Here is a 12,902-nt window from a genome sequence, read left to right as displayed (position 1 = left end):
CACTGAAATGGGAACACAATTTACGGAGCTGTTAACAGTACCAGACTCACGCAGCTGGCTAAGGAGAGCTGGCAGGTCCAGGCCTGGGGGGAGAAGGGTGGGCTTGATAACAGTGAGAGAGAGAATAGTGCACGCGAGGCCGGACACTCATCACAACTGCTGCTGTCGTGGGAGGAAGACCTCGCGAGAGGCGGATACTTTACCACTCTGCCTGCTACGTGTCAGCAGCGTGCTCTCCCCCAGGGGACAGGCTCCGGGTGACTTGCCACCGGCAGCTGCGGGGGGACATGGACGTCACACCTGGCCCGCAGCCCCCCTATGGGTTCCGGTCAACGCTGAGCAGAGTCTCACTAACAGCGAGCAGTAAACGCAGAGGCAAGAGCAAGGTGCAAGGACCGTTGTCATGGAAACGGCAATCAGCATGTTCTAAACACATCTGGAGCTCAGCACAGCTTCGCATGACTTTGCAAATGACAGGGATGTCCTTGAGAGAGTGTGTTCCCACTGCCTAGGGCAGAGGTCACCAGGAAGGGCCATACCTGCAGCCCACTCACGCCTGAGCCCAGGGCCTGGCTCTGCCATCGCAGCAGGGAATGAGCCTGGGGCCCTCCCCTAATAGGACCCTTCTAGAGCCTTCCAAACACTTTCCCTGTTTCCCCTCAAGTGCACCTTCCTCTAGCAGACCTAGTCATGCGTTCAAGGCCCGGCTCTGCCACTTAACTTGCAAGACACCCGGGATGTGCCAGGCAGCCTCTCTCAGCCCCAGTGGTGACCTCAGGGTGGGGGTGGGGTGCAGGGTCAGATCCCACTCACCCCCTGCCCCACAGATCTAACCAGGTTAGGGAGCGGAGGGGGGCTCTGGGGTGAACACAAGAACACTGGGTTCTAACACTTGAAGGTGTTAGACATTATGGGCTTGGCCTGCAATTTCTCCAAGCATCCCAGACTCCGCAGGGGGAGCTGCAAGCAGCTGCCGGGACAGATGAAACCTGTCCCAGTGCACCCCACGCACTATGCTTCAGCTCTATGCTGAACTGGTGACTCGACCCTGCCTGCAGCACGGTGGTGGTGGAGGTTTTGGTTGTGGGGGTGCCAGGAGAGAGGTTGGTTCCTGGGGGCTCCAGCACCCCACAGAGCAGCCCGAGTGCCTGCTCCGCCCACAGGCCCCGGCCCCTCCGCATCTGTCCATGCCACCCTCTCCTTTAACCTCACAGCCTCACCGTAGGCAAGGCTCATCCCACTTCTGAGAGATGGGCTGGGGCTCAGGTCCCGTTCCCCACTCCCAGGTACCTGAACAGCAACCTCTCTCGGGCAGAAGCCACAGAGGTTCCCAGGGTCACAGCCCAGGTGGTGAAACCTATCTGGGAAGGCCTGAGGACCCCACCCCATTGGTGTACACCCAGCGGAGGGCTCAGGTGCGAGGGCCATGCCTCTTCCTTCCCGACTCTGGTGGGCCTCCAGGTCCTGTCTCCAAGTGTCGCCCCAGGTTCTGAGTGTGACCCCATCCTGGCTGGGCTGGGCTGGGCTGGGCCCCAGCAGGTGAAGCCAAGTCCAAGCACTGGCCACAGGGGTGCCTCATCTCGGACAGAGCTGCTCCCCGTCCAAGGCCCTAGGTTCCCAGCTCCGGCTGCCCCCACCCCAGGCTGCGCCTCCAGGCCACCATCCACATCCACTGCTGACCCCACCTTCATTCCCAAGGACCAGAGAGGGGACCTAGCTTGCCTAGGGCCCACAGGTGGTGCGTGGCAGGGTCCACTCTCGCTGCCACGGACTGGCATGGTGCTGGGCCTCTCTGAGCCCTGTGACCTGTTCAGAGCTGGAGAGTCAGGGAGGAGCCCTGGAAAGGGGAGCCTGAACAGGAGCAAAGGGGGCTCTCCGGGAGAAGACCCTCGCCCCAGGGCAGGGGGGGAGGCAGTCCAGGGCAGCAGCAGCCTGGAATGCTCCGTTGTGAACAGAGGGGCTGGCCACCCGGAAGGAGTGGTGTGTCCCTCCCCGGGGAAGGCGTGGACATCCAGCAAGGAGCGCTTATCCTGTTGCTAAGCAACAGGCTCAGGCCGGAGAGCGGAAGAGGGAAGCTCAGGGCCCTGGCACCAGGCTTGACGCCATGGGAGCAGCCAGCCACGGTCCACCCCCCAGGGAAGGCAGCCCACAAAGGTGACCAGCCGCGGCGTCCCACCCTACGGAAGAGGGGCTGCTTGCCACCCCCAGCCACCACCACCTGCCAGGCAGACCGCACTGCTCAGGCTTGTGTTCCTAGCTCTCCCTACCCGCCTCGGCACTACCTCACCCAATAGCCATCTATGGCTCCTCATTGCCTCCAGGATGCAGTGGGAGCTCCCTGGCCTGGCTCTGCCACCTGGCTTTTTCACTTCTGTTCCCTGCCCCCACACAGCAGCCCCCTGTCCACTCACATGTGGATGGCAGCTGCCCCTAGCACAGGCCAGAGGTGTCCAGTCTTTGCTCCCTTCAACGCCCACTTACTGAAACCTGTTTCAAGTTTCTGAACAAAGGCCACCTTCTCAGAAAGCCTCTGGTCACAGCAGGGTAGGCTCCCCTGCTTCGGAGTTTATTTTTTTGGTGGGGAGAAGGTAATTAGGTTTATTTATTTTATTCATTATTTTTTTAAAGGGAAGTACCGGGGATTGATCCCAGGATCTTGTGCATGCTAAGCACACACTCTACCACTCAGCTACACCCTCTCCCTTCCTACTTTGGAGTTTAAAGGCCTTGGCTCAAACCTCAGCCCCACCACTCCCAAGCTGGACACTGCACACTCAGCACACCCCCCGCCTCCCCACCAGGCTCAGGGCACTCACACTCCTGTACAAGGAGGGGGCACTCCTGCCTGGCAGGGCTGCCCTGGGGATAAAAGGAGGCAGGAGTTGGGAAGACTCCATAGACATTCACACAGAAGCCAAGAGCTAGTGATGAATGTTAATGATTTCTAGACACAAAAAAGGTTGTAAGTGGGGGATTCTCACTGTGGATGGAGAGAAGGGGTAGATTATATTATTAGACCATCTGGGGGTCAGTGGAATATTTGTTCTTTGAAAACACAAATTTGTTATTTTAAAATAAATTTCCACTTGGGAAGGGCAGCCTTTCTGCCCATGACATTTTTAAAAAGTCTTGAAATTTTCAAAAAGTCTGTGGTTGGGCATATTTCCCTTTTTACTTTGGCTGCCAGGAGGCTCTGGACAAACTGTTCAAACTTATCCTGACCTTTGCAAATTTTGTTATAGTTTTTGATGACTACTTCCAATTTAATTACAATAGTGCTACTGTTTGTGAAACAAATTCTCAAAAATTCAATCAATCCAGACCTCAGCTGGAGAGAAACAGTTTGAATGGAGGACGCTCCTAGCAGGCCCCAAAGCCACAGCTTCACCAACTGGAACTGTTGGGAGCTTACCTCATTTCCAGATAAAAGTATTATCAGCCCTTGAGGCCAACATTTGACTCCTAGGAGGTGGGAGGTGCGATCCCCTCTGCACAGATTTTCAGTGTAGCAGACACGGTGGGCAGGTGGGAAGGAGGTTTTAACACAGGAGAGGGGCTTGCGTATGAGCAAGATGCTGGCTCTGGAAATCAGTAGAAATCCCTCCTCTGTCCCAGGAGGAGACACTGGGGACACCACAGCAACCTTGCATGCAGGGTGGGCTCTGAAAACCATGTTCTGCAGTGGGAGCCTGGTGGAAGCAGGTCCTGGAGCACTGGGCTCCCTTCCCGGCCCCTGAGCCCCATCTCTGGTCCTGGAAGAGCCACCCCTCGAGGGAAGGCAGGTGCCTTTCTGCCCCGGCCTCGCTCTCACTCTGCCCACATCCACAGGCTGTGGGCACTCCCCGGGTGCCCGATCGTTTCCACTAACAATCTCCCTTTTCATCCAAGAAGCATGTACTGAGCACCCACTGCATACACCCTCTGACCCAGCTCCCGGGGGGCAGAGCAGCTAACTGGAGAGCTCCAGGTCACAGGAGCCCAGAGATCAATGCTCTCCCAGGGGCTCTGCCAAAGGACTCCTGGATGGTCTGGAATTAACTGTGGGGAGCTGAGTATGGGTGCTGGAGGGAGAGGACCAGAAGGAGGCCAGAAGACTTCCAGGAGGAGGTGGGCTAGAGCCAAACTGCAATCAGGAGTGGGAGTTGGATGTAAAAGCAGAAGTGGCACACGGGGAGGAGGGCACAGCTGAGCAAAGGCTTAGAGGCAGGGGCACCCAGAGATGTCTGGCCCCGGTTCCCTGCGCCATGTTTATCCATAGGTTCTCATTCAACCGACTCTGCCTTGAGTCCCCGTGCTGTCAGGTGCCCTCCCGACACGGCAGAGGCCACCCCACCAGGCCACTCCGAGCCCACTTACTCCAGAGGCCCTGGGACAGGTGCACGCTGGTGCCCGCTGACTTGGGCAGGGAGCACTTCTGACACACGCATTCCTTCCCATTGAAGGTCACTCGGTCCCCAGGCGGGAAGGGCAACCTGAAACGAGACAGAACATTACCAGCCAGGACCACCTTCCTGCATTCTTCCCGCGGGGGAGCCCCATCCAAGACACGGCTCCACCACCTCCCCTGGGACCACAGGCCCAGGATACCGGGCCTCTTCATCCAGGCGCTGAGGTGCGACCTCAGGCTGGTCACTGACATCTTAGCCACAGTCTCCCCACCTGCACCAGCAGGCGGAATCACGGTGCCATGGTGAGGGGTGGCGGGGCAGCCCAGGGCCTCCAGGAGACCTAGCTCAGCCGCCCTCCCCTGTCTGGCGTCCTCACGGGGCCCGCCTGGGTCACTCCAGCCCCAGTCCAGTCCCGACTCTGCAACCAGAGGGGCTCTCCTACCCACAAGCCTGCCAATGCCTTCCCCCAACAAAAGCCCTGCTGTAACCGCCACTTTGTGGGGCTGGTGTTCAGAACCCTAGGTCCATTTAGCAGATATGATCCTGGCCCCATCCAGCTGTCCTGGCTCTTGGAGACCGAGGACAAACACAGGCTGAGCTGGCTGCCTCCAGATGTGAGACGGGCCTGCAGCCCTCGACCCGCTGGTGGCCTTGGAGCCTTGTGCTGCACCGTGCTTGCTTGGGTACTGCTGTGGTCTGCCTTCCTTCCTCTGAGTGTCTTGCAGCTGTCTTGGTGATGGGGGAGGCTTCGGACACAGACTCCCAATGAGAGTCCCTCTCCATTCCTGGATGTGCTCTGAGCGGATCTCTAGCTGTGTAACCCAGAGCAAGTTACTTAACCTCTCTGAGTTCCTGTTTCTCACCTGTAAAGTGGGGCTAAGAACACGTGTGTCACAGAGTTGTTACTCATCCATCCATGCATCTATCCATCCAACCATCGATCCAGCCATCCACCCACCCACCCATCCATCCATCCATCCACCCACCCATCGATCCATCCATCCACCCACCCACCCACCCATCCATCCACCCACCCGCCCACCCACCCATCCATCCATCCATCCCCCCCCATCCGTCCATCCATCCATCCATCCATCCACCCACCCACCCACCCATCCATCCACCTACCCATCCATCCATCCACCCGTCCACCCACCCATCCATCCATCCATCCATCCATCTATCCATCCATCCGTCCATCCGTCCATCCGTCCACCCGTCCATCCATCCATCCATCCACCCACCCGCCCACCCACCCATCCATCCATCCATCCATCCATCCATCCACCCATCCCCCATCCGTCCATCCATCCATCCATCCACCCGTCCCCCATCCGTCCATCCATCCATCCATCCACCCATCCACCCATCCACCCATCCACCCATCCATCCATCCATCCAACCCCCCATCCATCCATCCACCCATCCACCCACCCATCCACCCACCCATCCATCCACCCATCCACCCGCCCATCCATCCATCCATCCATCCATCCATCCATCCATCCATCCATCCATCCATCTATCCATTGGACCTATGGCATGGAAAGCTCTAATATACTGCCTGGGACCAGGAGGGGATGAATGAATGGTGGCTATTATTCTAGTAATTCAAACTTAATTGAAGTTTATTTTGACAAATGTACACACTCATGTAACCAACACCACAGTCACGATACAGGACATTCTGTCCACAGCAAGAAGTCTGCTGGGACAGTTCACAATCATGCCCTGCCCCCAAAACTGGCCCCAGGCAGCCATGGTCAGCATTCTATCCCAGGGATCAGACTTGATATTCTGGAACTGCATAGGAAAGGAACCACACAGAACGTGGTCTTTGATGTCTTGTTTGTGTCATGGTTTTGAGATTCACTCACGTGGCTGCATGCATTCTTTCTGATTGCCAAGGCGGGTTGGTTCCTTAGCACAGGTGGGCCACAGCATGTGTTCCATTCACATTGAAGGACATTTGAGTTCTTTCCAGTTTGGGGCTGTGACAAAGGAAGCTGCTAAGAATGGCTGTTGACAAGTCCATGTGGTCATGTGCTTTTGTCTTCTGGGTAAATTCCTAGGAGCGGAATTGCTGGGCCATATGTTAACTATGTGTCTAGCTTTACAAGAAACTGCCAAACTGCTTCTGTAGAGGCTGTACCACTCTGCCTTCCCACCAGCGTTGTGTGCACATCTGCTTCGCAACCTCATCAGCACCTGACATCATCCATCTTCTCAGTGTTCGTCATTCCAAAGGATGTTTGATGGTATTCACTGTGTTTCAGTTTGCAGCCTCCTGATGAGTAGTGATTCTAATTTAATCATTGTTCCATGCGTTTACTAGTCATTCGTATATATTTTTGCGGAGCAGCTGTTAAACTCTTGCCCATTTTTAAGAGTTTGTTTTTGTCTTCTTGTGATTGAGTTGTAGAAATTCTTGATATGGTATAGATACTAGTCCTTCATCAGATATATATTATCCCCTAGTTGATGGCTTGCTTTTGCAATTTCTTGATATCTTTTGACATTATTTTTCTTCAATTTGCAAAAATTCTTTGACTTTACTGTAGTGTAGGTCTGCAGGCAAAAAATTCTCTTAGCGTTCGTGGTCTACCAAAGTATTTTGCCTTCCTTTTGTGTGTGTGTGACAGCTCTGTTGACATTATTTTAGTCACATGCTCTGTAACATTCACGTACCATTCAATGTGTACAATTCAATGGTTGTATATGTTGGTGCATTCAGAGTTATGAATACACAATCAATTTGGGGATATTCTTCGTCACCCTAAAAAGAAATGCTACATCCTTTAGTCTTGTCTTCATTGCTGAAAGGTGCTTTTGTTGTGGGGGGCTGCGGCACAGAATCGTTTGATCAATTTTTCCCTTCAGCTCTTTGCAGATGCTGTTCTGTAGCCTTCTGGTATGCACAGTTTCAGAGAAGTCTGCAGTCATTCTTCTGATCCACTGTACCTACTGGGTTTTTTCCCCTCTTGCTGCTTTTAAGATTTTCTTCTTATTACTGTTTCTCAGAAGTTGGATTATGATGGACTTGGTAGCTTTCTACTGTGTTTATTCTGCCTGGGGTTCATTGAGATTCTTGATTCCATGAGTTTGTAGTTTTCATCAAAATTGGACATTTTCTAGCCATGACTTCTTCATATATTTGCAGTCTTCTTCCATCCCCTTGGCCTCCCCATCCCAACCTAGACAGATGGATAGATAGAAAGATCTATATCCACAGATCACTGAGTCCCTTTTCATATTTTTCAGACTTTTTACCTGTCTTTGCTTTAATTTGAATAGTTTCTATTGTTATGTCTTCAAGTTCACCCAAATGTTCCTCTGCAATACCTAATCTACCACTCATTCCTTTCAGGGAATTTTCCATTTCAGAAATTTCAATTTCCATTTATAGGGTTTCCATCTGGCTTCTTTTAGATCATCCATGACGTTCCTACGCACGTTCACATTTTCCTTTCAGCTCAGTAAACGTATTTACGCCGGCTGTTTTCAAGTGTCATCTGTTGGTTCCACCACTGATCTTATTTCTGGGCCTGTTGCTACTGGCTGGGTTTCCTTCTGGCCCTGGGTCACATCTTCCAGCTTCATCTTATGGCCACTCGCATCTGGCGGGTGTTGGACATGGTCAAGTTCATGCTGTCGGGGGCTACCCGCAAAGAGCGCTGGGGTTTGCTTTGGCAGACAGCTCATTTGCAGATCAGCGTGGCCTTTTTGAGATTTGTTCTTGTACTTTGAGCAGGTTTACAGCAGCCTTCACTCTAGGGCTATTTCAGTTCCACTAAGAAGGTACGACGCTTTCAGTGTCCTCACTGCGTGGCTGGGTGTTCAACAAGGAGTTTCCTCCCGGCCAGGTCAAAAATGTCTCCCCAGCCTGGGAATGTCTAGTTTACAGAAACCTGTTCACTCTTTGCCCCACCCTGTGAGATTTCCTTTCTGTCTACGTGGTTTCATATTTAGTCCAAGATGCAAAGGCACCTCTGCACAGCCTTCTGGATTTCTTTTTCTGTGGAGCTCTCTTCCTGCTGATAGGCTGCCTTTGTCTCTCAGATTCCTGTCTCCTAACTCAGGGAGGATTCCAAGCTCTACTTGGATCCCCTCCTTGTCCTATGTCAAGAAACAGCTTCCAGGCAGAAAGCCAGGCAGTCACAGGGGTCACCAAATTTGTCTCCCTTCTGTGAGTCCTGAGCCTCCTGCACCCCAACATTCCAGAACAGTAATTTTGTATATTTTGTCCAGTTTTCTAGTTGTTTATAGTGGGTAGATAAGCCCAGCCCCTGTTACTCCAGCGTGACAGAGCTGTCTGCTCTTATTTTAAAATGGCAGATTACCATCTTCCAAACCCACTGTGATCATGTCAACCCTCGTCTCTGAGCTATGGGCACAGAAATCAAACATTCAGATCACCGTTGGGGGAACTGGGACCCAAGCACACCACAAAAACATATGGTGACTCTTTCGCTAGGAACATTCCTTGTCATTGTCCCTGCCTCTCTCAGCAGCCCCCTGACAAATCCTTCTACTTCTGTCTCGGGCACATGCCGTAACTACAGAAAACAGCTTGGGGAACAACACTCAAAGTGTCCCCTTTCAGCTGGGTGTGGTGGCTCGGAGAGAACAGGCAGAAAACAAACTCTGGGGTTTGTCATTCTTTGTTTTCTAGCAATGGAATGTTTTTTCTGGGAGTGATGTGTCTGGTGGGGCTGTGGGGGGAGGAGGGAGGATGCCCCCGCAGTAAGGCTGCCTGCTGACCTCCCTCTGAGCACCCAGAGGTGTAGGGCAGAGAGGGGAGCCGGGTGTAGCCCTGCTGCCGAGGGCTAGGACTTCAGTCCGTCTCCAGCCATTATTCACTATACACCTGCCAGGTACCAGGCACCGGAGAGGAATCAGACCCAGGCCCTGCCTGCATGGCGTTAGCATCAAGTGGCTCCAGGACACGCTGCCAGAGAAGGTTGTGGAGCCCAGGATGCAGCGGGGCTGTGAGGAGAGGGGGTGGGGCGGCTCTGGGGGTGGGGTGGGGCAGCTCATGCCTCACTGTAGTCTGTCCAGATGCTGCACCCTGTGGGATCTGGACTGATGCAGTTCCCAGTCACCAGTGCCAGCCCAGGGCCTGGCCTTGCAGGCACTTAGGAAAGCTTGGATGAGTGAATGCATGAAGGAAGGAGAGAAGGAAGGAAGGTAGAAAGGGAGGGAGGTAGGAGGGGAAGGAGGAGGGAGGATGGAGGAGGGGAAGAAGGAGAGTGGGGAGGACAGAGTGGCTGCCCACCCTCGCTCACCGGCAGGTAGCGCACACGAAGCAGTCGGGGTGGTAGGTCCTGCCCAGCGCAGACACCACCTCGCCCTCGATGAACTGGTCGCAGCTGAAGCAGCGGGTCCCGTACAGCGTCTGGTAGTCCCGTGTGCAGATGTACTCGCCCTGCCGCACGAAGAAGCCGCCCTCGGCCAGGTCGCAGCCGCACGCTGGGGAGAGCACGCGTGGGGCCATGTTAGCAGGGGTGACCAGCTCCCCCCACGGGCCCCAGGTGGACCCCCCACATACAGGTTTCCGTTGATTCACTGAACCCCTGGGGGACTGGGCTCCAGGCACAGACTCCAGCTCTGGCCCCTCAGCCTAGAGTGGAGTGGACTTCCTTATGGAAGCTTCTAGAAAGAGGCAAGACCAGGGATGAGAACTGGGCTGTGCTGAGGGGCCAGCCCAGTGCCCTCGCCTTCTTACCCCACCAGGGATGAGGCCCCCTCGGCCCCTCCAGGTGGGCTGCTCCCAGCATGGACTATAACAGAGGCAGTTAATACCTGAACGCCGGGCTCTGCTTTGGGTGGGAAGACCCCATGGGGCGGTGGTCGGCCCCCAGACCACAGCGAGGCTTCCCAACACCCCACTGGTCTCCCACCACGTGGACGAGGCGAGACCCCCTGCAAGAGGGAGAGAGGTCGGGCACCACACTGACCCCCAACACACACCTCCTGCCCCAGGGCGGGGCTGAGGGCATTGCTAGGTAGAGAATGGGGCACCTTCCCTCAGGACAGGCCCCAGGGAACAGGGGAGCCAGGCCCAGGCACCCTGGCTGGTCCCTTTCCTCCCTGATGCCGGTCAGTCCCAGATCCTCGTGGGTCACAGCCCCCGAGCCAGAGTTTTGAAAAACCATGGAACCCACATATGTCTTTGAATCGACACAAAGTTTCATCAAAACCTTAACTGATCGCAGAAGATAGAGTCTGTGTACTGGCATCTTTACGTTTACCGGTCATCTCGTCCCTTTGAGCACCTGCAGTAGATCCTAGATGCAGAATCAAGACCACTAACCGCTGTTTATAAAACCCACAGCCAGGCTCTGAGTAAAGTCAGCATCTCACCTTGTCCCCTTTTCTCCCGGAGAAGCCATTTCCATCCCCCTCCCCACAGAACTGTGTGCAAATGCAATGTGTTTCAGAGATCGAAGGTGCCCATCGCGGTCTCTGAAACAAAAATCCCACAGTCAACGTGGAAATTGATTTATTCACGATTTCTTATGGTCATGAGGCTCCAAATGTTGAATAACTTATTCTGGATGGGGTTGTTACTACAATGACTGGTACAAGGCTATCAAAACAACACACAGGTTGCACATGTTGGTAAATGATCATCACACGGACACAAGAAGACTTTTCTGCAGTGCAGGTCTCGAGGACATGGATGGGGTGGGCAAGGGGAGTTCCTGGTGTCTGATCAGGGGAGCCCCAGCTTTGGAGCTGTGCCTGGTTTGGTGTCCTGTGAGTCTGGGGGCGAGAGCAGCCGGGCAGCCTTCCTCCACCACTGGTGCCTTCTTAGGCTGGTCAGTTTGGGAGAAGCAGCTGTGGAAGTCTGGAAACTGAATCTCCAGAGGGTCTCAGAGTCCTCAGGAGAGGACCGCAGTGGACCCAGTGCCCCGGGACCCCGAGACCCTCTGGAGATTCAGTTTCCAGACTCCTTTCAGCTCATACACCTATTAGCGCACAGGACCCGCCCTCCCACCAGCGATCTGGGGACTCCGAGTGGCCCTGCCAGGTAGACCCACTCTGCTCGCTCCCATCCCCACACAGAGGGAGAGGACAGGCTGCTCCTTGGTGTCCCTGTCCCCTCGCCTGGGCCACAGGGCTGCGATGCCACTCCCCAGTTACAAAGTCCAGAGTGGATGGAAATCCTTCATTCCGTGTCTCCAAGGAGTTGTTAGCTCTTTGGACAAGGCCGAAAGCTGAGCAGCCGAGGGCCCAGATGGGGGGCTGCCTGCACGGGACGCAGACTCGCCCCCACGCCCTGTGCTGTGCACCCCTCAGCACGTCCCTTCCCTCTCCGGGCCCTGCGTCCCCCTCTGGACACAGGGTGTGAGAACGGCAGCGCAGAGATGTGTCCCGTGAGCTAGCGTGACGTAAGCCTCCAGTTGTGCGGGCCGCCGCCAGGCCACTGCTGTACTGACGTCAGCCAGCCCGAGAGGCCGGAGGCCGGGGCCCAGTTCTAAGTCCTTCTCCCACCCAGCCTGACAGTGAAGACCCTTTGTTTAATCTTGCACCACAGCCTAGGCCAAGCAGGTGCGCCCGGCTCGGGAAGAGCAGGCTCTCTGGGGCTTCTGCAGTACAATGGCTGCCTTTCTCTGTAAGTGCCGCCTGGAACACTGGGCCCTGAGTGAGGGGCTGCCTCAGGCTCACGCTTGGCCCTGGCATTTGTCTAACCCTCTAATCTTCTTAGAGATTTGACAACATTGACTGCTCCTCGAAGGAGAAAAACATGGAGATGGACCTAGTGCCCCAGGAAACGTGAGCCTCCGTCACAGAGGCACCAGGAGGCAGAGTAAGAACAGCCTTCCTGCCCCACAGGCCGGGCCCCGGCCGGCACCATGTGCTCTGAGTCATCTCTGCTACTGACCAGCCTGTAGCCGCCCTGGGTGTGCCGAGACCAGGGCCAGACGGTAAACCAGACCTCCGCCTGCCAAAAAGAGTCCAAATTCTTTAGTGATTTTTAAAGTCCTAATCAAGACAATATACTGTTATTACATTCTATTTGCCTATCAAAGAGACCCATGAAGGCACAGAAGCAGCTGTGGTGACCCCAGTGGCCCCCCTTTGGCCATCATTATGATCATTTCTGAGAAACGGTTGGGAGGGGGTGGGCAGTGGCGGGAAGACAGTCAGTCCCACTGTCTGGAATACCATTTGGCCCCAGTCAAAGGAATGTGAAAACGGCTCCGACCCTTGGGCCCAGCCATCTCTCTCTGAGGCTCTACCCCAAGGAAGTGGCCGTGACCATCCACAGAAGCTTACTTGCACAATAACATAGGAAATAAACGCTGGGCCTTAGAGACATGCACCCTGGGTGTGAATCCTCACTCTTGCTGCTTCCCAGCTGTGTGACCTGGGGCAAGTTACTTAACCTCTCTGAACCTCAGAGTCCTCATTTGTAATATAGGGTTAGCCACACTGATCGTGTCACAAGAAATCAGTGAGATGAGGTACAGGATACTGATTAATACTGATTAGCCCAGAGCCGAGCTG

The 12,902-nt window shown here is 54.8% G+C and overlaps 1 protein-coding gene across 1 annotated transcript in view; it reads right to left on the bottom strand.

The window, feature by feature from the left end:
* Positions 1-12,902, bottom strand: part of ABLIM2 (actin binding LIM protein family member 2) — a 112,488-nt gene that overhangs the window by 77,936 nt on the left and 21,650 nt on the right. The window contains 2 exon segments of the mRNA XM_014566434.2: positions 4,357-4,472; positions 9,674-9,857. Of these exon segments, the coding sequence (XP_014421920.1) occupies positions 4,357-4,472; positions 9,674-9,857 (300 nt within the window).

This window comes from Camelus ferus, chromosome 2 (genome assembly GCF_009834535.1).
Source record: "Camelus ferus isolate YT-003-E chromosome 2, BCGSAC_Cfer_1.0, whole genome shotgun sequence".
Lineage (NCBI taxonomy): Eukaryota > Metazoa > Chordata > Mammalia > Artiodactyla > Camelidae > Camelus > Camelus ferus.
The sequence above is the reverse complement of the archived record's forward strand: the minus strand, read 5'-3'. Positions and strand labels throughout refer to the sequence as shown.